The 25,073-nt window shown below is 42.2% G+C and overlaps 1 protein-coding gene across 4 annotated transcripts in view; it reads right to left on the minus strand.

Annotated features, from left to right (window-relative positions):
• The window catches only part of scube3 (signal peptide, CUB domain, EGF-like 3), an 88,068-nt gene that overhangs the window by 32,136 nt on the left and 30,859 nt on the right, over positions 1–25,073 (minus strand). For all 4 annotated transcript variants that reach the window (XM_080469366.1, XM_080469368.1, XM_080469365.1 and 1 more), the window contains exons 4-6: positions 15,883–16,017; positions 3,739–3,885; positions 778–894 (exon numbers count right to left, since the gene is read on the minus strand). In XM_080469366.1, coding sequence (XP_080325492.1) covers positions 778–894; positions 3,739–3,885; positions 15,883–16,017 — 399 coding nt within the window. The remainder of the gene's footprint in view (positions 1–777; positions 895–3,738; positions 3,886–15,882; positions 16,018–25,073) is intronic.

Below are 25,073 nucleotides of genomic sequence, written 5' to 3' on the forward strand. Positions count from 1 at the left end.
ACTAAGTACAGGCTTAATTGGTTTCGAATGGATTCGGGCTGTTAATGCAAAGCAGAATTGACACATCAACTGAGCTGTCTTTTAAAGTCTTGATGAAAAATCTTTGCATTTCTGCATGGCTAACATCTATCAAGGCCTCCAATTTGATTCCTCTGCACTCGCACATCCCATCTGACTTCAAACTGCCCTTCAGAACGGTTCAATATGCCTGCGCAGCTGAATGATTTTTTACTCAACTTAAGTCAACTGAGGCAAACACTGATAAATGCGAGTGGAAGGTTAGGTCAGGTGTGTGAGTTAATTCCCAATGGGAAGCAGTGGAGGAAATGACCCAAGGACTAATAGAAGGTGTGTGTCTGACATGACTGAGGAAAAGCAGAGGTAAAGGCACAGTGTCCAGTAAAGAGGGGGAGGAGGTGGAGGAGGAAGAGGAGGAGGAAGAGGAGGAGGAGCAGGAGGAAGAGGAGAAGCCAAAGCAGATGCGAGGGGCTGAGAGGTTACTGGAGCAGCAGTAGCAGAGAGGTAAGCACAGTGAGCGGTAGCCTTTTGTCCTTGTATGTCACAGATCATGAGAAAAAAGGCTTGAGGATACAGTTACTGTAACGTCGCCCGTTTTCTCGCCGTGCACTTTATCACATAAACCTCATTTCAGACATTAATTAAAATTAGCCTTTCGGGATGTTGGGCGCTACGCTAATCAAGCGCACTTCTGCATTTTCTCATCGAAAACCTATTATTTCCTGCTTTTGGCAGTCGTATTGATGTGAGACGACTCACCTACACAAGTCTTTCCATCGCTGTGCAGGACAAACTTCATGTGGCACGAACACTTGGGGCCGTGGTCCGTCTCCTCACAGATGTGCTGGCAGCCCCCGTTGCCGTAGTTACACGTCACTATCAAAGGGTACACGGTTAACACAAACACTGCTTGCAGGAAAATCCTTTTTTTTTTTTTTTTCCCCCAAGAAGGTCAGTGGCGAGACAAGAATGTAAATGAAGTGAGTGAGCAACCAACATTCATCTGTTTATGCCTTAACATAGACTCAAACTGTCTAGTTTAAAATATAATGGGACATTTATTCTAACTAGACATTCCAAATGCACTCTTTCAGTCACAGAGTTACAAACATTATGTTTACGTATTAAGACTTAAGATCAAATCAAATAAAACAAGTTTATTTAACACTATAATTTTAATACAAGCTTTACAGTATAAACACATAGTAACATAAGTTATAATGGAAAAAAAAAGCACTCATACACATTTTTGCACATTCACATTTCAAGTTTGAATCTAATTTAATCAGACTCTGGTCTCAGGGAACTGAATTTCCATCTTAGGCCAATATCATCTCGACTTTTCGGCTTCAAGCTTTCCTATTTGTCAAGGTGAAGGAATCAGTGTCAATCTGGAATATTTCTTAGTTTGGCTACTATAGGCAGAGATGCCAAAAAGACTCACATTATTCACTTAAGTCAAAGTGCACGCACTTAAAGAAACACTTTGGTAAAAATGTAAGTTACAATTCAGCTTCTCTTCTTATGTAAATGAATAAAATGACACTTAAATATCCTGATGTTTTAAATTAAAACTTGAACCTTTTTGTTGTGGTGGTGGTACTCGCACGTCTACACGTGCACCACTCCTGATGTAGACTAATCAACCTTATTGTCGTCACCTTTTGCAGCCTCAGGATGAATCACTGTTCATTACATTCATCTGCTTTGAATTCTTTCATTGTTGCTCTGAATTGAAACCTTGAGAGGCTGAATGAAGTAACACAGCCATGTGAAAATGTAAGTAGTGGAAACACAGGTATCCGTATTCAAATGTGTGTAGTAAAAGCTAAATATGAGAATAAATGTCTTCTATTTTCACATGCATTCATATGTCACTGCCTTTTATTCACATTGTGAATTTCTCTCCTGTATACCTCCCTATTTATTTTCCTGCAGGCTGAGTAGGTGAAAGTTCCTCATCTGTGGTGCCTGGTCCCATCAGCCTTCATTATTTAGATTTTTTGGTTCTCTGTCCTGTTCTTTTTTTTTTTTCTATCCCCTGACACCAACTGGTCAAGGCAGATGGGCTCCACCTGCTATTCTGGTTCTCCTGGACGCTTCTTCCCATTTCTTCCAATATTGGCTATGCTTGTGCATGTGATAATGTTTTTTTCAGATGATGCAATTAAAGTGAAATATTTAAGTATTGGACTGAATTAAGATAAACAAGTCTTTATTAGAAGAACAGTGTGTACACTAAAGACACTAAAAAAAATGACAGTATGAGAGAGCTGGTATTTGAGCGATTCTCAGCTAACGTTAAGAAGTGCTGTATCATGAAAGGTCTGTATATCAAATCATATTCACTCGTTTTTTTATTATCTGACTACGAGCAACAGCACCTGGCATTCACAGCTCTGCAGCGGTTTGAAGTGGCACTTTTTTAGCTGTACGCTCTCTTTCCCAAGGCGATATGTTCTCCAGACGTACATACTGAAGGCTCAGTTCAGACTGCCTTCAGTCGTTCAGAAGGTTTTCAAAGAGGCAAACGTACATATAGTAAAGGTTTTTCCAAGGTGAAAACAAAAACACAACTCAGTCCCTGAGTCTAAACAACACACTGCCATAATGAAAGTGGCCTCATATTATTGCAAAAGCAAGCTTTCTGCTTCAAACCTTGAGTTGCACAATTTATAGCAATTAAAGCACTGTCACCTTTAGCTGTCGTTCAGCAATCTCCTTGGTTAATAAAGGCTATGTATAGCTGGGCTTAAATTAAGGTCAAATCTGTGTAACATAATGCACAGAAGGGCGCACATTGATTTACATATTCACCACCTCAGGTGTCCAATCTATGCTAATTACGTAAACCACTATCCTGGGTTTATTAATTCGTTACTGCTCTGACTTAATCTTTTTATCTTACTGACTGCAGAATTATATTGAGGTTGCAGAGGAAGTAAGAGGTCACATTTTGAAACTGTGGCTAAAACTACTCACTAAAAGTAAAAATGGATACAGTCAGCAGGCTGTAAAAGTAATTTCATGCATCATAACAAATACCATTTTTTTATCAGAAAAAGACTGATACCATCACATGAATGTCAGGAAAATGATAATTTCTTGTGCAGGTTTAAGTATAAATAAATTCATAAGCCCACAGGTGTGGGGGAGCTTTAACCTCGGCACCTGTGATGACAGAGCACGATCGGGCCGAGGCTTCCACCGCCATCCTGTCTGCACTCTACCATCCCAGCGCCTTTTGCCCTTTTCCTGGGCTGTCACAGAAAAACTATAGAATAACACTTCTCCAATCCTTATCCAAACACAGACAAATCCCCCATCAGCCCTGGCCCCAGCTCTGACAGGATGATCTCTGTTGCACAGCAACAGGAAGTGTGCGCTGTCCGTCAGAGCCGTCCCCTTCGAGTAACCTCCACACTTGCCCTGGTTGTGTAAATGATCGCTCCCCATTTGATAAACATGTTTTTCTTTACGAGGACTATTCAGGAGATTAGTCACGGCTTGGTAATGCAACATAAATGTCAGTAGCCAGCTTCTGATCTCTTCGACGGCATCTGTGGAATTAGTGTAATGATCCATCATCGTCTAGTTTGCAACCCTGCTCACCTTTTCAGGAGGAGCCTATAAACCTTCCTTCTGATGTATTGCTGCAGGTGTGTGTGTGTGTGCGTGTGTCCCAGAGGGGGGACTATGCTTGAGGTTGAGCTGACTTACATTTGCAGTCCTTCATGTTACGGGTGAGCTGGAATCCAGGTCGGCACTCACAGGAGATGCCACCTTTCTGCGTCTCCCTGCAGATATGAGCGCACCCGTGATTCTTGTCCATGCAGGTGATTCCCTCCTTTGTTCCTTCTGATTGCACTGTGAAGCAAAAAGCAGGAGCAGGACAGAAAAAAGAGAGCAACAGAAAGGGATTAGGGGGAGTAGTTTATCTTTAAATGCCACAAAAAAGATTACGGAGTGTTTTTAAAGCCAGAGACCATTCAGTAAACTAAAGCAGTTTGGCTTTAAATTAACTATCAGAAAGATGGTAAGAGGACTTAAAAAATGTTCAAATGCCTGTCACGCATTCTGACCTCTCAGTGCCTCTTATGCCTACTGCTGGTGACTGACATGCCCGGTACCCCTTTACAAAGATCTCAGCACTTGTTGGAACATGCTCGCTCTTTTCAGGCTATAAAAAGGAGGCTGCCTCCAAAAAGAATAAAACTCCCAGCAGGAGCTGATCCCGTAGACCTGTAATTTTAATTGAGGTAATCCCCCATAAAGAATAGGAAGGAGGAACACAGTGAAAAAAAAAAAAAAAAAAGCCTTGCTTGGTTAAAATCCCCCTGCAGAGACAAAGATCAAAAGGGATTGCACTGAAATAAGAGTGTGGGTGCACATTTTCATGAGTCATCAAGGTTGAAGCAGTTCACAGAGATTGTGACAAACCTTCAATGAAAGAAAAGTTGCTGAAAAAACACTTCTTTTTTTTTTATTGTTCAAAGCCGCACGAAACACAACACAAAGATGCATCGGTTCTGTGCAGTGGTGTATAAATACCTGGCAAAGAAGCACACAGCAAAACATTTCCATGACTGAGACCCTTGTTTCATGAATTATAAGACAAACGCATGCAGTGCTCCCTCTGCTTTGCTCCCAGTGTGACAATGCCAGCACCTTGGAGGGAGAAGACTCATATTTGACTTATTCACCGAGAAGCTCTGCCGCACTACGGATGCACAGATAAACCCCAGCCCTCTGGCTCATTAAAAACCAAACAGATCTCCTTCTTTTTTCCGTCTCATCTGGCAAACAGGGAGGCGGCGAGCACACTGTCACACTGAAAGGCGTTTGGAGGTCTAACTTTCTTAATTAGCCAGTTTTGTGCAATAAATTGATGTGCGTCAAAGTGTCAACCCCTAGTAAAGCGCATATGACCCTGTTCACTCTTCCTGTACACTTTAAATATCATGAAACAGCCTTAATAACTGTATGTTGTCACAGTGTAAATTCTACGTGGATGTCTCCAGGGTTACAAACGGTAAGCGATTTCAGTTTGACAGAAACAAGGTTTTTACATCATTCCATCACTAATTACTTGTTTGTGTACTTTAAATACGACCTCCATAACCTCCGCTAATGATGCCCTCTTGTTTTATATATGTTTTGCCAGGAAAACCTCCCCCTTTTATGTATTTCCACATGTGGCTGATGTCAGGAATCTCAGTCTTTTTATACTTTAAGGAGCTGACAATGTGAATCTGGCACATAATTCCAACCTCCTGGTCATATACTGTCCATCACTTTAAGTCTGTCAACATGTGTCACAGGGTCACAGACTTTCTTTGCCTGCGCTGTTGACGTTCTTGCAGAACGAGTGATTTATCCGACACGAACTGCAACAACAGTCACACAAAGACTCGGCACTGAGCAAACACCGGGCCAAGGAGCAGAAAGCTCGCCAGAACTGAGTGAAGTGACCATGAATGAGCATCAATAGGGCAAAGGCTTTAAAGTGCTGAGAATTTCACAGCGAGTCATGTGGATATTTAAGCATAATGAGGAATTCATGGGGGCTTTTTCTTGGCTGTGTCTCTATCCGAGGCCACAGCAAGAAACTTAACAGAGGATTGAATTTCCAACCAGTTCCCTATGGACCAACGATTACTTTCTAAGGTTGCATTATGCATCCCAAACCTCACTTCACTCACTCGGCATTTTTATGCAGCCCCTCTACCCAAATGCTACAGACCCATCCATCAATAGCATGTCGGGCTGAGGCCAGAACCTGGGCCTTCCGTCTCTCTGAGGACTAATAAAAGCAAAAGTGTTGACACAAAAGCCCTTTTCTCCAAGCTAGACTATCATCCACCATGTGTAGCTCCCTCCAACTTTCTGCCAAAGGCCTCCAGTTTTTATCATTACTAAATGGTGGGAATCCGAAAGAAAAACATCCTTCGATATGGAGGTGGATGGGAAAGTGAAGAAGAGAAATAATGATTTGAACAACCTCTAGTTCATACATGCCATTATCCACTAAAACAATCTGATGACCCATAAAACATAACACTATATGTAGAAACTAATAAAAAAGCATCACAGACTACTTTATAGGCAGAAATCTGGACAGGATATAAAGTCCAACGTTTGGGTGGGAGCCATTCCAATATGAGCTGGAGAACAAACCAGAAGGGATATGGGTTTTCACACAGCTCGAGACAGACAAGCGTCATCGAAACCACTGCGCTTGTGGTACAAGAAGGAAACACTGCAGTTAACCAAGAAAACAAAAGAGAGTGTTCCTGCTGCAAAGAAACCACAACTTTATCCTCCCAGGACAGGTCGCGACCTCTGAACAAAACACTATACACGGCTGCCAGAGGAGAATAACTCTGAATGTTATACGCAATGACAGATAGATGTTGAAGGGTCGAATTGGTATTTTGGGAAAAACATACTGTATGTGTAAGAACTGACAAGCCACAGCGGCCAATTATCTTAGCAGCCCCAGATTGTATTTATATGAAACCCCACTGTATAACCATGGCATGTCACTTTTATGCAGATTTTTTTTCAAGCAAATAAGCCAAACAAGATCTCACAAGTTCATGAACGAGCTTTATACTATAGCCTATATTTGCAGTATATATTGATACATTTTCAACACACTCTTTGCTCCTTTGTAAAGGGCATGTTTTTATAATGACAATGAGTCATTATAACCACGTTTTGATGATACGATTTTAAGCTGTCAACATTTACGTCTTCTGTTGTTGCTGCCGATCAGAGTCTGATCCACTATCAACCTTGGATGGGAGATTGATCAGCTGCCCCTGCTCCGCACGCCAATTAAATACATTCACACTAACCCTTCACCCACCAAGGGGAGCGTGAAAACAACAAAAGGTAGTTGTGTTACCTGTACACTGTCTCTTATGTTTTAGTTATTTTTTTTTTTATAGATATATGTGGCACAATTCTGACTCAAGATATCAAATTAGGAAGAAAAAAAACTCCCAAACATCTATTATGCAAAACTACCAAAACAGTTTACCAGAACACAAGACGATACAATGCCAACAAAGTGCTGATAAAAAAATATAGCACGTGGTTACATTTCAAGATGAGACTTGTTTGAAGGGTTTCAGTGCATATTTGCGCCGCACGAAAATGTAGATGTGTTTGTTGAGATTCCATATAAAATGCTCACACCTAAAGAAATAACAGTGTGCTCCTCTGGGATAAAGTTGGCATGGTAAGTACTTTTTCTGTCTCCAGGAGCAAATACTATTTGTGTTTTATTACTGCATTACTGAAACCTCAGCTTAATGTGTGAGATCAGTGGCATTGCCTGCAGGACATGGCACTGAGTGCAGGTCACATCAAACCTTACTGAGGCTGCCTTACTGAGAACCATCGGGTGTACAGCTGAAGATTTACCATTGACTAAAACTCCCATGAACAACTCAGCCTTAAAGGAAACACGTGGGGAGAGATTGATAAAAACTCAAATCAGTATATCAGCCAGTGGCTTTCAATGTAAACTTTTCAGCTGAGCCAGAGCAGCTTTTAATAAATTGCAAAAAAAAATCTACTGACAACGTACCATTTTCCCAACACAGTAAAACATCTGTATCTCACCACAAAGAATTCCGGTGGACCGCACGCTCCACACAGGAGCTGCAGACTCTGTATGACTTTCCTTCTGAGGTAAAAACCTGCCTACCAAGAAAATAAACAACAATAAACTTTCAACAGCAGGGTATGAGTTTTAACATAACACGAAGAACTGTGCAACAAAAAAAAGAAGAAGAAGGAAAGTTAACAACTCCAGCTAAGATGCCAACTTCTGTGATCCTCAAACAAAAGATCCAAAGAGGCCACAAGTTCCTCACCAGAGCACTGCAAGCTCTCTTAAACCTGAGAACCATGTAGTGGGGGGACTGAAACAATGGGGCTGAAGTAGTGGAAGGCATGCCAAGGGTTTATAGTCTGCTCTGAGTGCTTGGGGCAGTGAAAAGAGGGCTCACGGTCCACGCTGAGCCGCTGTCATACATGTCAGAGGGGGGACGGTCCCCTCTTTGCTGGAGAACATTAAGCAGCTAGCGAGTGTTGGGTGGATACAAACTGAAAAGAAGGGGCCTAAGCATGGAGCCACCACACTATTAAAGCAACATTCCTTCCTCTCAGATAATGGGCCCTTAAAAGTTTTAATAGGAGGATAAAAATGTCAACGCATGGAAAGGAGAATGGGAAAGAACTGGACTGGGTTGGGCTGAGCCCCGGCGCAGATGGTCAGACAGACTAACAGGGCAGAGAGCTGGTCAAGGAAGTAACTCTTCCCCCGCTGACTCTGGCCTTATAGAGAGCGGAGAGAATCCGTCCAAGTGCTACTGTTTGGTTTGTCTGATTTTCTGCAGTTCCCAAAGGCCTTGTTGAGGCTGCTCATTTCACTCCCTTTTTCAGAGGGGAGCCGCAAAAGGCATAAACAAGCAGTGAATGGAAAAGACAGCCGAGTCTCTGGATTCTGGACCGATACATTTCACTGCCAGAGGACTTATTGTACAACTTCAGTTTAGTATTATTGTACTCACCGAAAGAAACAAGGCATGTACAGTTAACCTGCAGGCCAAAACAAAACAAGACTTTGTATTTATACTGGACTGAAGACAGTTTAGACTATAGCATATAGGGTAAAAACTAAAATGAGCTGAAGAGAATCTCTTTTACTTTATAACGGCAATAGTAGACACATTCTTGCACTGCGGAAACGAGGTGAATATATGCATTGAAGTTCAAGTAGGCATTAACACACAGGAGTATTTGCATAATGTATGCATGTGGTACACGCACTTGTGTACGTCTGCCAATCTCTGTCACCGACAGTTGTGCAGCACCTGCTGGGGACTTGCCACTCCTGCCGTCACTCTTCCTCTCATTTTATCAAGGTCACCTATAGCTGAAGAGTCTCAGGGGACGCAAGGACCCTCGCTAGTGCACAGACAACACAGCAAAGCACATCCAGGCCACTAACGTACTTAAATGCGGTAATACAAAAGCTATGTGACACAGTGTGTTACAACACCGATGCATTTTCTTTGAATAATCAAAGCAAAAAGCAGCTGAAGAAGGCATCTGTCTCTGCAGAGTTCAGTCTGGCCCTTTGGTTAGAGCCATGACAGCCAAGTGTTAGTGGAAAAACCCCACTGGCACTCTGGCAGTCTGCAGTAGCATGCTGGGCTGGCCGGCTTAGAGATGGCCTTCAACAAACCCACGAGCAAAAGGGATGCCCATCTCAAATGAGGTATGGAGAATTCAGTGGCAAGGCAGCCAACATTTGCAAAAGCCCAAGCCACTGATGTATATTTGTTAAAGGGTGGGGATGGGAGAGTGAGTAGGAGCATGGAGCCTTGTGACTGTCTGGACAAAGAGGGAATATGAGGGGGGAATAATGTAAGAAACTAGAGGAAGAGAAAGGGAGAGAAATACATGGATACATAGAGAGAAAGAGAAAAAGAGTGACCAGGGGATGGGGTGGAAAGAAAGACAAAGGGCACAATAAGGTGCCCCATATGTCTCCATCTCTGCAGCATGAAGCCTTTGCTCCACTTCCCCAGAAAAGGAAAAGAGCCTGGTTATACGGTTGGGCTGCAGAGCAATGGAGCAGTGACTTTTGCACTTGTAAAAACAGTTCTGTGGCCAATACACAGACAGGCGGGCAGGCAGGCCTACTGAGAACCAACGGGAGGGACATGCAAGAAACACGCTGGCTCCAGCACAATGGGACAACCACATGTGCTTATATAAAAGCTTATGAAATTTATTTTCAAGAATTCAAAATGTTTAATAAGGCATTTCATTTTAGTAAACATTAATCATTGCATCACTAAAACGACACCAAGAGTTGGCAAAAGAAAAGAGTTAACTGATCCAATTTACAATAAGAAAGACAAACAGCAATAAAAGTGGGTTCAATGACTGTGCTTGGCTGCACATAAAGAGGAATAACGTGCATGAAAAGCATACATAAGTAATGATACATGATGTGACCATTTATTCTACATTTCATGCAATTTCGGAGTAAATTACTCATTTTGCTGCAACTCTGACCAGTGCAGAAAACACACGTCCTGAAGTCGACACGCCGCAGTCTGCATCTTAAATGTCATACCAAAACATGTCCGAATGTGCCTCCAGCAGAATTAAATTGCACATTATTGAGCTGTGTGCTTGTGCGTGCAACTGTGTTTATATGTTGTTTTGTATTTTGTTTTGAATGTGAGAAAACAAGAGCGAATGGGACACAGGCTGAACAAGGGGCGACAGCCCTTTAGAGAAACTAATTAAAAGTTGTAAACATTGGAAAGGGTTTGCAAGGGCAAAGAAAATATTTCTTGGAGAAAAACAGCTTTATTGTACAAAGAAATGACACATATCAAGGTGACTGATAAGAAACAAGGTGGTTCTGCACTACATTTGTCTAATATAATGAGTGAATGTTGTTTTGGTTTTTATAATTTCAACATAAAATCTTTTGTAGGATTTCATTAGCAAACATCCTTCACTTATCTGTTGATGCAAGATACACCATATAGTTCACAATTGCCCTCTTTGTGAGGGCAAACCCTGCATGCTGTTGTTTTATGTTCATCTGTTTCTGATTGTGCACTCTGGAGACTGAAGTTGCTCTGCCTGTTGCAGATTCCTGCAGCAGAGAAAGGTGACAATAAAGCCTCGAGGCTCAAATATTCAAAATGTTTTCCACTATGAGCTTTAGACACTTTGTAATATAATCATCAAACCGGTGTGATCTCCAGCAGTTTTCCTCACAATCCTGCTCATCATGTGTCTATTTTGATTGGCAGTGATGGGGGAATATGATCTTGAGGACAGCTTCTTTCCAGCTTGTGCTAGTTCAGCTCTCCCCCGCTGCACATGAACTCTGCACGGGGCATGCTTCAACTTTCAAATCACATAACTGTGTTGTACGTATTCAGAACTGTAGACAAAGGTACTGAATACATGAGTCACCATACGTGACTTACATAATCTTCCATCAGTGTACACTTAAAGGTAATTGCCTGACTGGATATTCAGAAATGTACAGACAGAAATTATGGATGTGTGGGTTGACTGAGCCTGAAATTCCTGAATTCCAATGTGCTGGATCCCGTCTCACACACATACGTCCCTGTCATCCTCCTGTATGAAAGAGATAATAAATCAAATGCAAAGCAATGGAACCTTTTCTTGACCTAACTGGCATTCCTTTTAACCGCTAAGCACCCTGCCTGGCCTTTGAAAAGCATTATTTCTTGACTGGAAGAAATGTTTGGAGAGAATAAATGAACTGTTACATTTTGGCCAGCTAGACGACGGAGCCTTCATTTGGCCAAAGTTATTCCTGCTGAGGGGGGCAGGGGCAGGTCTAATAAGAGGCAGCCAACAGCAGCCTTGTCATTAACTGAGAGGCTGGTAGACCCCTGCTGCCTAATTGGCACAACCGCGCTGCTAACAAGGCCCCGCTACCAGCAGGGGAAACAGACGGGTAGCGCCGGGCTCTGCAGTGACCAGCGCTGCACTGTCCACAGAAAGACTACTAGTAGTTGCCCAGGGAACACCTGACCCATTGATGGAAGAAATGGAAAGCTGATGTCTATTTAATGAGAACAATAAAGCTCATGAGCAAACTGCACCCCAGGCTTTGCTCTTTAAGAGAAGGGCTGGCAGAATGGATGAAGCCGGGCATTTAAACCGACATGGCTGGGAGATTGAATCAACTTTCATTCCCTCAATGATTTCTATTTTTTTTTTCCCCCGAGTCACATGTGCATAATTTTTCAGTGAACTGGCAGAATGAGATTTGCAGCAATTCTGTAGGAATTGTTGCCCAATAACTTGACAAAGCCATTTCCATTTCCTTCAGACACACACTGTTGTAATAAGAGCAGTAATAATAAGCAGATGAGTGGTCGTTCTGTCTGTTTGTCTTTCACAAACAATGGAGCAATGACTGGGCAGTTATCTGAAAGGGTGAAGGAAGTTTGTAGATTTATGTCCACTTTAATCTCTTGATCCAAATGGATCTCATCTGGAAGCAATAAAGACAAAATTAATATTAAACTGGAAGACTAACAGGAACTGGGGACATTTATCAAGAAAGAACAAATGAGAGGGAGGTGGGACAGAGGGCTTGGTGGATCAGACTGGTGCTAAACCGTCTGCCTCTGACAGCGTCGATATTGTCGAACTGCTTTGAAACACATGATCTGCCTTTTCACCTCACTCAAAAAACACTGCGTTTATGAAATGTAAACATTGACAGTTCACTAGGCCAGACTGATCTCATAAACCAGACTTCCAAGATCCTCATTTCATCATCCAGGGAAATTAGGAACATCACAATCTAATGACTCCCAGCATGAGCACTCATCTCACAGAAAAGATAGAGGAGAGCGAGGAGGGCAGAGGAGACGAGACACTCGGTTCATGCTGCACATGTTGACCGTAAACCCCCAGAAACCAAGAGAAAACATTCACAACAAAGATCCAGCCCAGTGGGGAGCAGCCCGGTAATCTGTACACAGCAGGGCAATTATTCCTTGAACTAGTGCGTTTTGTGACAATGTAAACAACTGTTCATTTTATCTGATGCTGCTGTGCGAAGCTGTGAATACAGAACAGAGGCAGAATAAATATACAGTTCACAGCACCAGCACAACACAGAGCAGCATCGCAAACTAATTATTCTTAGAGTGAAAATCTCTTAATGTATCTATTCAACTTAAATTGAAATTTGTATTTTCCAAGAAGTCAAAGCTGTTTGTTTACTCATTCAGTAACTGAAATTTGTATGTATAATTCTGCAGCGATAAGACCAGAACATAAAGCACCCACACCATCTGCAGGTCTGACATCCAAACCGATGCTTGGTCCCATCTGTGCTCAGAGCGCTCCCCATGTTAATCTCTGGCTGTCCATTACTTTATGCCATTGCTCACAGAAGTATGGAGGTCAAAGAAACATGCCTCGATGGACAAAAACAAAAAACATGTCATTTTATCAGGCTGAAAGTGTAATTATGTGAGGGATGACTGCGCTGGGGCAGCCTGCTAGAGCAGTGGTCAGCAAAGTCACCGCCGCAACAGTGTTCCTGGTTGACTGGGGCAGTAGCCTGGAGGGGAGAGAAGCAAGCCTGTGATTGAAGGTTTGCAGGTTTGAATCTCACTGATCTGAGCCGAGCCCTTGACCCCTGCATCTGCTGGATGATGAGACATTTCCGTAACTCTGCATGTTCTCCCTATGCCTTCCTCGGTTTTGTATAAATACTATTGCTTTTATTCCACAACCTTGAGATGTTTGTCAGGTTGACTGGAGGTAAACATGGTGATGGTTGTGCGACCAGACACAATGTCAGACATTTCACAACTGCCATTAAACCAAAACCAACAGTCTGATTGCTGCTGCATTGCACAGCTACAAACAGTCAATAGGAATAATTTAAACAAATTATTCAATACATTTCAAAACCGTCTATTTATTTTGTTCAGTAAATTCTTTTCTTTCTTTCTTTTTTTTTGCAAACTTAATGTGCGTGTCCATATGCATTGAGAGGTTCGGCTCCAAGGAGTCCATATCCAATTTCCCCATGTAAACAAATGATAAAAGTATATACAGTATCTTTAAAGAGCTGCTGCTGTGAGTTTTGACAGTCTGGTTATTCACCGTTACAGCAAAGAAAGGTAGTTAACTGAATGTGGCGAAGCTCCCGATATCTCTCCTAGCAGGTGTTGAAAGTACAAATTAAAATGTACATTTACAGGGAGACCGCATCAACAGCGGCAAGGTTGTTAACAAGTTTGAACTTTCCAAGTGGCAGGTAATCCAGTGTATTTGTTTGATAAATAAAGCGACGGGTCAAACTAAAGCATTAGCTAGTGTTATATGGCCTTGTTACAAACACTTCAAGATCAATGTTTGGAAGATTATTGTATGCTTCAGTCAGCATCATGAATACTCTTCTCCCAACACCATCTGGGCTCAGACTCTTACTCTTACTAAAGATGATTCAAACAAGCACAATACAAATATCAACATTATCATTTGATAATAAAAGCCCCAAACTTACAGTATTCAAATATTGGAGAAGAGCTATTAGGAAAAATTGTGCAAATGTATATTGTATCAGTCATCAATAATTACATGAAATATAAGGTGCATTAAAAAGATTCACTACTTGCGAGATAATTATGGTGCAATATTCAATTTGACATCTATGTGTTGATGGACATTAACATTTCTTTTCACCAAAGTTGGATTTGTCTACAGAAATCATTTAAATTTAGTTCTCCATGGCTTGTGAACTCAGTTTGTTGAAAATGTGTGCACAACATGGCTTGACTTCCTGTCTTGCTTCCTTACTGGAGGAAATGACTGAAGAAAGATTTCAATGCCACCACTGAGCAGTCAAAGGATTTAGAGGAAAATAATTGAAACTGAATTGAAAACTCATGAAATACCTATGGTAGAGTAAATACTTAGTAAAAACACAATGTTAGACAGTATTTACTATGTATAGCTATAGCTATAATATATACTATAGGTACTGATAGGTGGAGCAGTAGTCAGCATTAAAGACTGCCAAACCAAAAGCATCCAGTCAGCACACATTGAGGTTCCATTCTCAATTTGGCATCAGAGTTCACAAAAAGGTCAAAATAGAATGTTTCGATGGGAAACACAAAGTTCAGCATTGAGCTAAAAAGTGCTGTTCTACATAAGAAAAGCCATGTGTATTGTGAGTCTATGAGATTAAAGTCAATTGTGTGAATCTCATATGTCCTACAGTACCTTGCTTAGAGTGTTTCCCAGTAAATCTGAAGGTTTCTTTTAGAAGATGGCAGCCAACATAGAAATAATAATCTTGAACCTTTCTCTCTATGTATAGACATTCGTATTTTGTCTATGCAGCAAAGCTGCATTGCTGCCATATCCTTTTGTTGCATTTCACACAATCTGTCTCTATGCTTCTCTATCAAATAGTAAACTCAACCAAGTGGCAACACAACCTCATAGCAATTAATGCTGCTACAACAGCAGGCCAAAGTACAAGTAGAATAGTTTATAGTTGCAACCTCGGAAGTATTTTTTTGGGATAATAAATCAAATGCAAAGCAATGGAACCTTTTCTTGACCTAATTGTGGATTCTTAAAATTATAGCGAAATCTGTCTAACTAAAGAGGATTTATTGCAAACTGCACTCACGTTTGTAAATTTAGCAACTGAGGAAAATGGCCAGAAGACAGAATGTTAATCAAAAAAGCTCCTGTGGCTCTATATAGAGCTATGGCATTATGCGTGTACACATGTCCGTGGAGCTCCTGTATGTGGTGAGTACGCTTCGGAGCAGGTTGGCTCTTCTTCGCCTGTCAAGTCTCCATCCCACAGGAACGCTCTATAAACAAGAGGTGTGTCTGCCAGAAGCTACACCTTTAATTGTTTTCTGTGCTCACGGTCCCCCGCAGGCCATTCCCATACCACAGATACCTTAAAATGCTGCCAAGCACTAGATTGGTTCAATTTGAAATGGTGCGGGGAAAACAAAAAGAGATTTATCCTTGTTCTGCTATTTTCCCCCTTCCTCTCCATCAAACTGAAGACTTAACTTTTTTCACTTTTTATTTAGGGCCTGTTAAGGCTGATCCCACTCTGAGTTCAAACGTGCACAAGTCATCATCTTATCAAATATCTTATCATATATAAAGGAGCAAATAGTTCTTCAAACATATGCTTAAATCAGGAATACAAGGCCTGCCATCAAAAACAGACACTGTGTGTGTGTGCGTGCGTGTGTGTGCGTGTGGGTCTCTAACCTTTGGGCCTCTGGATGCAGGTATGCTGGTTGTCACTCAGGAGGAATCCTTCTCTGCAGCGGCACTCGTAGCTGCCCATCATGTTGACACAAATCTGTTGGCATCCGCCGTTGCCTTCTGAGCACTCGTCCACGTCTGCCAGGAGACACACAAAACAAAACAGAATTTAGAGGGGGAGAGAGAGAGAGAGAGAGAGAGAGAGAGAGAGAGAGAGAGAGAGAGAGAGAAAAAAGAGCTCTTCCACTACAGAACAAATGTTCTGCAGATTAGTGCTTGTCTGAAGGACGTCTGGGATCAAATCACAGCCTGTTTAATGGACCAGTAACGTCTCACATGAATGACAGGAATGCAAACACATTCAATCCATTCAGACGTACTGAACAAGTAACAATTTACAGAACGATAGAAAAAGTTAACATTTTCATGTCACTTTTAAAAAAAGGACATGTTTATCACCATGGGCTGAAACAGCACCGTAGCAATGGAATTAGCTGTGGGTCATTTTATTTATTCAGCTGGAAATTAATTTGATTTCATATACAACTGTTTGTTTCCAAAATATATCACCAAGAGTCAGCAGCCATGCTCGAGGGTGTGTCAGACTGCAACTTAGGTGATGTCCACCGTGTTCACCCCAGAGAGAGTAAAATCACAATTTACAGGTTGACAGTATTACATATGGATAAATATGGAATACTATAGATAATTTTGTTAGTATTCAGACTTGTGGTGTGGTTTCTAGTGGTCAGGACCAAAGTTAAGAGTAAAAAAAGAATAAAGTCAGGTCTGGTTCACTTCACATGCTGCCATTTTCAATCTCGGAGGGGAAGATGAACGGCTCTTATGATATTTATTCTGGAACATAACTTTGCAACTACACTGTGTGACGAGCTAAATCCAACACAATATCAGATTGTTGTAATGGCAATTTTGTCAGCTGGCATCAACAAACTTTGAAATATATGAAGGAGTGAAAACAGCAAAAGGAATTCTTCTGTTATACAGATCAATTACAATGAATATGGTATTTCTTAAGTCATTCATTTGCTTCAATCACAGATCTTTGCTACATACTGTGTTCTGACGACCATCAAACTGCACCAGAGTACCGAGGACTAACTTGTCTACTGAGTCTGTTTGTTAGATGTGCACCAGGGTGCAGATGGCAGAATCAACATTTCTACAAATGGGCCGCTCTAATGCAGCAATCATCGCAGGCTTTGTGTAAACATAATTTATATGGATGACAATCAATACAATGGTATTATATGTGATTGTGTATTGGCGACTCCCTTCTGGGGTCGGCACAGTGTTTGATTTGGCACAAGCTGTTTTCCTTGAATGAGCTTTATGACAGTTTGGGGTTTAGGGCCTTGTTCAGGAACCCACAGCAGTGACCCATCAGTCAAATTCAAACCAGCGATTTACAATTAAAATCCCTATAGGGAAATATCATGTATCAAGTATGAGGTGTGCCATTTTTAATGAAAACATTTTCTGAAGATCTCACGCAAATTCACCAATCACTTGAAATTCTCATAAAAATCACAATTCAAACAAAAAATAATAACTTTACTCTGGTAGCGGCAGAGAAGAAAAAAGTGGAGAGTATTTGCTCCGGTGAACTTGAATGTCATGGCACGACTGAATTACTTCAGTGTGAACTAAAGTTAGTGTAACAACCGGATAGTAAAATTAAGGTTTCTAAAGACACAACCGGAAGACGGATTACAATTTGCCAAATGAGTTTGGTGTATAAAGCTTATCTGAAATTGAATTGGTAAAATGTGCTGCAGTGGCATCCAAAAGAGCTCATCAACTCCGCGTAGTACAAAGTAATGAATTCCCAGCTAGACAGGACAACCAGAGATTGTGGTTTGAGGGCAAATGTCGTACAGAGGAAGAAAAAAAAAAAAAAACACACACAAGGCTCCAAAAAAGGATACGCTGAAAAGCTAGAGCAGCTTGTCTTAAGCTGTCTGAAGAGGTCGTGTCTGCCTTAATGGTTATCTGACATGGCAGCACACTGAAGCTGCACTGAAAACCTCCAACTGTGCAGCACTAAGCCATAAAAATGCGCATGCAGCACAATCCCTTGGCAAGTGGGAAACTTGATCCACCTGGGCCAGAGTACCTGCTGATGACGAGTGTCTGTCAGCCCCGTGACGAGAGGAATGCAGTGAGAGGGAGGAGGTGGGAAAAGAAAAGTAGAGATGGAAAGAGGAATGAGGGGTTTTTTTTTTGTGGGGGGGGGGGGTTGTGAATTCACCTAAAGTGCACAGAGAGGAAGGGCATTTACCGAGGTGTCGCCTGAGGCTTCGTTCTGCCACCAAGCAGGAAAGAGAAACTGACCACAAACGAGAGCGGCTGACTTCATTTCCACTCGTAATGAATTCTGCCCTCGCAGCGGTTCTGTCCTAATAGCACAGAAACTTTCCCCACAACTCGTGGTGTCTACTTGATAAAAGAAATGAATGTACGGTGGTGGGACATCTATTAATCTTTGCATAAAACCATTTCATTTTCAAAATGAAATGTCTTGCACAGAGTCATTTGAGGCTGGTTTTAGTGCGTCTTCTCTCCTCTGCGTGACTCTAGTGCAGCTCTGGAGATGACACTCTTTCTATTCTGCCTTCCCCCGGAGACCTGCGCTCCCGGTTCGTTCCTACTGACCACACTGGAACCTTATCCATCCCTCTGCTCAATGCATTAATAATCTTCTGTATATACAAGGTTTTTTTCTTTTTTCTTTTAATAAACCATCATGCGAAACTAATTTGCTGTCTATTTGTCCAGTCTGAGAAGGCCTCTAGATAAAGTTTCCTTTCTGGGGAATTCTCAGCCCAGGCAGAGTTAGAAATTAAACTTCACTCTGTCCACTTCTTTCTTCTTTTTTCCACCACACAGTTTACAGACATGTGAAGTCGCTCGTGCACAAACACCCACACACACACACTCCTACACGCACTGCACTCACAAAAGTGACACCTGACTACACACAACTCCAAGGGGTTGACAGGCAGGTCGGTGGCAGACAACATTCGTGACCCTCGTCAGCTCGTGGAGCTTGCCGTCCCATCCTCACATCCCATCTCCACAACGGGTTCTTTCCACTAAAAGCCAACGTGTCACGTCAGCTGAGCTTCATGGGAAAAGCAAGTTAAACATCGTCTTGTGAAGAAAAAAAAAAAGTTAACATTTAAAGTTGGAGTAAAAGGGAGGACAGTTTGGGAAAACGAGTTGTTTGGGCCTTGATTTGGCTGCATGGAGTGGAACTCGTGGTCTCATCTCTCCATCATGAAAGTAGCAGCCACAGAGAGAAGACCTTTGAGCTGACGGAAAGCTGGCAGCAACCTACAGCTGCACCTTTGCAGATAAACTGTTAGCAGGTCCCCCCCAAAAAAACCTCCACAACTCACAGGAAAACATTCAAACATTTGAATAAAGCCTCTCTCTCACTCTCTCTGTGTTCTTCTCTTTCCTTTTAATCCCCCCCCAAAAAATTCAAACATGTAGAAGTTACACAAATACGACAGTCCTCAACTCATGCACAAAATACCCAAGAGATATGCAACCAGCCTTATTGGGCCTGCGGGAATTCTCTTTCCATACCATCAGCGCATCAATGAAGGTTTCATTTCCTGATTCCTTCATCCCTCCAAATGAGGCGTCGTCTGTCAGTAGGTCTCTTCTGTTTAAATAGCTCCCATAATTGCCTGTGTTGTGTGCTGGGCAAGGCTGGCGTCCAAAGCAAATATTTCCAAGCGGAAAGGGCTTCTGGCACGGCCAGGAGAAGTGCTCATGTTATTTGGAGTTAAAACATTTTTTAAAAATTCTCTAGGGAGAACGGGGGGAAAAAAAAAAGTCTTAATCAAGTTGAAAGGGCTGCCTCACTCCTGAAAAATGAGACTTGTCTCTGACTCCATCCCTCCTTCACTCGAGGAGACGGAGGGTTCAAATGAAGAGAGATTAAGAGATTGGTTGTGTTTGCAGAGGCCATGTCCGCTGGTTTCTCCGATAGCCTTGACTGTATATGTAGCATTTGGCCTTGCGCAGAGCTTTAGAGCCATGTAAACATGGTGGTTGCCTTACAGAAACTCCTGGACATTTATTTAAAAAAAAATAAATTATAATTGAGTTTCACATGAAGGTCCACCAATTTATCTATAAGTATTTATTGCTGGCCGGAACCTTCCTTTACATGACATTAGTGTAAAACTGTTGGTATCTGCCATTAAAGCTGTTCATGCATCAACTGCTTGGCTTCTGTCTGCATTCGACAGAAATGTCTCTGTGGTCTAGACAGACCAGAGACAAAGAGGTGAGTGGACCGGCACTGGCCTCTTTGGGCATTTCATTTACAAGAGTTGAAGAGACGCACACTCTTTAATAAGACAGCAAAACAGAGCCATGTGCAGCAACAGGCAGCAAAACAGCTGGGGAGCGCCAGGAGCCGACGGAGCTGCTGTGGTAGATGAACAGGCAACAGCTCAGCTCGACTTAATATCATCAAGGAGTGGCATGCGCACAAATACACACATACACACAGCCAGGTCCAATTAAAACAAGATCCCTTCTTATTTCTAACAGGATTACAGGATTTCCTTCTCTTCCTCTCCGTCGCTTCTGGAGTTCAGTGACAAATTGCGTTTCCAGACGTAAACCGACTGAAAAGTGACCAAGATGTCAGATTTGAGCCTCACCTGAAAAGATAAAAATCCACTGAAAACAGGTTTTGTTTTAACAGACGTGGAACTGTCACTCTGCCACCTGGCTGCTGACGGTTTATGAATTGATATTTTGCAGGAAGCCCCGATCTTTCATCTGCCGAACACATAAATCATTAGGAGTGCGGGTGACTGTCGCAGGCTGGGAGTCTGAGACACTTACAGTATTTAGCTTTGAACAATTTATTAGTTCCAGTGCTTCCTGCCTGCCTGACCAACTGTTTCAATGCAGCTCACTGATTCACATCTGTTCTTAAATCAGCAGCAAGGCTTGATTTTCTATGCTGCTACATGCACAAAACTCATGCAACTTTGATTGAACTCAGACGCCGCCGACTTCAGACCCGTCTCTCAGGTAACCATTTTAGTAAATAAGCACAAACGTTCAATCTCTTGCCGAGTACTTTCCCAAATGAAAAAACTATGAGCTAAGATCATGCTAAATGGTAGTATTTCTCTGTTCTTCCAAAACAAGTCTGGAAGTATTTAGAAAAAAAAAAAAAAACATCGAAACCTCAGGATAAGTGTTTGGGTGGACAGTGCTATGCCAAGGAGACGAGAGGCCCTGTACTGACGTCTGACGGCTCCCAGTCTGGTACATGCTTACATCCCTAAGCCCAATCTCAGGCTTGAGTTTCCCTCAAAGCCCTGCCGGTGGGCTCAGCTGGAATTGTTCATTTCATGGTGGATGGGACTGAACAACCAGAGAGAAGACAGAGTGCGAGTGAGTGAGAGAGTTGATTGATCTCAGGAGCCAGTTAATGCACCAATCTCAAACCTACCCTTTAACTCATCACTCCAGCTCCTTTCCCCTGAACTCTGGAGAAAATCTCACGTCCTAACCCGATCTGTTCACGTCACACAACAAAAGCAAAGCGACTCTGCCCTATAGGGAGACAGCTGGGTATCGACATCTGCAGCAGGGACACAAGGAGGGTTAGTGTTTAGCCCCAGCGGTGTCTGCACTGTCCCGGATACTTCTGAGTGGAATTAGAGAGCCGTTAAACAGGATTATCTTTGTATTGAATTAGTCCTGTACTGCGAAAAAGATCATAAAATATTCCACTTTGAAAATAAGATGGAATAAGAAATTAACAGGGAGACATTTTTTGCCAGTAGAATTGGTAACAATATGCGATATCTAAATTTTCCATGACTCAGTAAGTTTTTAAATTTGCTCTTGAAATGTATTTGGTATTAAAAAAACGTGTGCGTATTAATCCTGTAATGCTCACGATTTTTATTCCATTAAACATCTTCAATTCGAATGCGAACAAAAGGTTCTGCAATTGGGGTTCGACCCAGGGGCTCAGAACAAGTGTCCCCTGAAGCCCACTTCACACTGTAGGATTCTGTCTCAGATGAGAGAGAAGCAAATTGTGGCGATAGCCGTTATTGTGGCTTAAAATCGGCGGTCTGGAAAATGAGGCAGGTTTGCGAACGGCCGTTGTTACTGTTGTGCGGCCACAGATGGACCGAGACTATTTTCAGACTGTGTCGGAGATTTCACGACCTGCGTCTCGCTACACCGCACGTTGTGACCGCTGCTACGAGCTGGAGCTAACCGCAACCGAAAGAAATTTAAACGGACGTGATGATCAAAGCGACATAGAAATTCAGATTTCCAAGGAGGTAAAATCCTGGACCACGTCCACATGCTCCGTTTATTTCCATACCAAGCTTTTCCCCTGCACATAACTGCTACTAAGGCAGCTGCTCGATTCTCTGTTTGCTTTGTTTATCTATTTCCTGAAGGCACCGGTGGCGTGCCGAAGTGGCATACAGGATAACCTTGTTATTCGTACACACTGAATTACATATTGACAGTAAACACTTTAAATTAAGTGGAGTATAATACTGTGCTAGTTATACGATCTGCATTTTAAGTATTAAAAAAACGGATAAAATTGCATAATCTGTAGAAGCCTCAAAACACTTGATTATCAAATCGCGTTGTATAGTTCCATGTCTTTTTCATAGTATCTGTCATTCTTGTCATATAAACGGAGGGACGCAGTTCTTTGTGCATTGTCATCTCTTTATGTGTTGCAGTGAGCTAAAAGTATTCAGTGCCGTTTTTAAAAGGTTTCCCAATGATCTTCCCAAATCTTCTTGATATATTGGTTGACAAAAACATTAATAATCTTTCACAATAACAACAAAGCCTTGTCAAAAAATCATTTTACTTGAGGTAAGACTACAACCAATGGCGAGCAAATTGTGTCCAAAATAAGAAATAACAAGATACTTTAACTGGAAGTTTAGCAAATTGGACTGGAAATTAGACCAAACTTAGTGAGAGCGAGGTTTATAGTTGAGTTGAAGGTTATAGTAACTGTCACCTCAGGCAGCTGATAATCATATATTTTCTTGTCAGTGTGCACCGTGTGGAGGTCGTCCTCACCGCCATAGAAGAGTGGCCCACATGTGCTTAAAGGAATTGCATTTAAAAGGCAAAAGCAAATTAGCGTGAAGGTCTTTGATGAGCCGCCCTTCCTCAAAAGAACCTGGTCAATAATACATCAGTCTGAAAGAGTCTGTTTGATTAGACAACCCTGCAATATGATCCCAAAGGATTACAAGCACAGTGATACGGCTCAGATGGGCCAAGGGTGGAAATGTTCCTGTCAAAAGTCTTTATTAGATAAAAAAAACAACCCCAAAAACAAAAAACACGGTCTCTATGAAAGTATATCCATTAACAAAACAATAAATAGAGTTAACAGACATGACCTTATCTGCGTTGCAATTTCCAAGCTGTTCTTCAGAAGCTCATTTCATAGCTGTAATGACATTGCTTTTGTGTTGTAGATCATGTTACGTCTTTGGGGAAGGTTAAGGTAAAAGGGCGTTCATTTCCCTATAGATTGCACAGGGGATTGAGTTCTGCTGAATCAATACAAACCAAATCAGTGTTGGTCAATAGAAATCAAAGGAAAGTGGCCTGTTTAGGCTCCGTGCGTTGAGCATGCGGAGGTCTGAATTGGTTTCCCCAGCAGTAGGGAGCAACACGTCCTGAGTGACAGAGAGCACAATGATGAATGTGAGTAAACAATTCAATGACAAAAGCTTATCCTTTAGCAGCTCGGCAGTGCTCTATCAAACATCTGTAATGTCTATTTCAAGCCTGCCTTTGTGAGTCCCGGTGAGTCACACACACGCTGCGCTCAACTGTGGCATTTCCAGTTATGGAAACACAAGACATACCTTTATTTGTGTCTTTTAGCTGCAGAGAGAAGAGAACGTTATCATCTGTGTATGCACAGAAAGGGAGCATATCTGCAGAGGCTTGCAAGAGTTTACCAAACTACCAGTGATAAGTGAATGGAGTTTGGTTTCTGCAGGGCCCAAACCAAAACACATAGGTCATAAATGTGGGGACGCTGGTGCTACAGTGGGGAACTAATAGCCTTCCTGCATCTGGTTTTCATTGTAAAGAGGATGTGTGTTTTGGATTAGATTGACACTGATTCCTCTGTTTTTCCTCAGCCTCAAAAAAAAATCCCTTTACAGCCTCACCATGAAAGACTTGCGGTGATTAAATACCATCCCTCTCTCACCTCTGTACGATAATAATCATGACAGTTATAAAAGATGTAATCAAGTTCTTATATGCTTCACTTCTTCTCTTTCTTGAGTTTTTCAGAAGGTACAATAGCTCCCAGTGAGGTAAATTATACAGTGAGTGACATCTCAGTCTGCACAGGCAGGAGCGGCGTGCTGTGATATTGCATTGCTTCCACCTTGCTGACTCTCTGACATCTTTGTGGGGTTTAAGGCAGAAGCGGAAGACCTCAGAAACAAGAGCGTCCCCGGCGAGGCACACCAAGCAGCGTTCTGCTTCATGCTCTGCTGCCTCCTGCCACCGCCCAATGTCATTATGCTGCCAACACATCCAATTACAAGGAGCCGTGTGGCACGTGCAGCGGCGAGCAAACAAAGAAGACATTGACAGGGATGCGTGTGCGTTGGCTCAACTTGTGTCCCTGAGGTGACTGCGGAACATAGTCTTGCCTCCTGGCTGAAGAGGAGTCTCCAAGGTCTCCAGGCAGCGAGTTCAGTACAGTTCTGTGAGCTTCCAGTGAATTGTGAAGCCTTTAAAAAGCGAAATCAAATCAAATGCCAGGAGTTTTTGTGAAAGAACAATAGCAGGTATATCCTCAAAAATAAGATGCAACTTAAAACTCTAAACTCACAGTGAACTTTTGGGGATCAGGTGAACGTCTCCTCCTTTGCAGCCTCGGGCACATCTGGTCTATAAGGGCTCTGAGGGTCTGACCTCGTCTGGGAACCAGCTGCTTAGGCTCTCCATTCCTGGGCCGAGGGGACTAATCTTTTCTCAGGGGCCAAAAGAAGCTTAAACCTGGAAGAGGAAGCTGGGGCCTTAACATGAAACCTCTGCTATACCTCTTCCTCTCCTTTCTTGTGTTTGTGCTGAGGATTATTCCCTTAGCGGAGCAGAGC

This window comes from Lipophrys pholis (genome assembly GCF_963383615.2).
Source record: "Lipophrys pholis genome assembly, chromosome: 8".
Classification (NCBI taxonomy): domain Eukaryota; kingdom Metazoa; phylum Chordata; class Actinopteri; order Blenniiformes; family Blenniidae; genus Lipophrys; species Lipophrys pholis.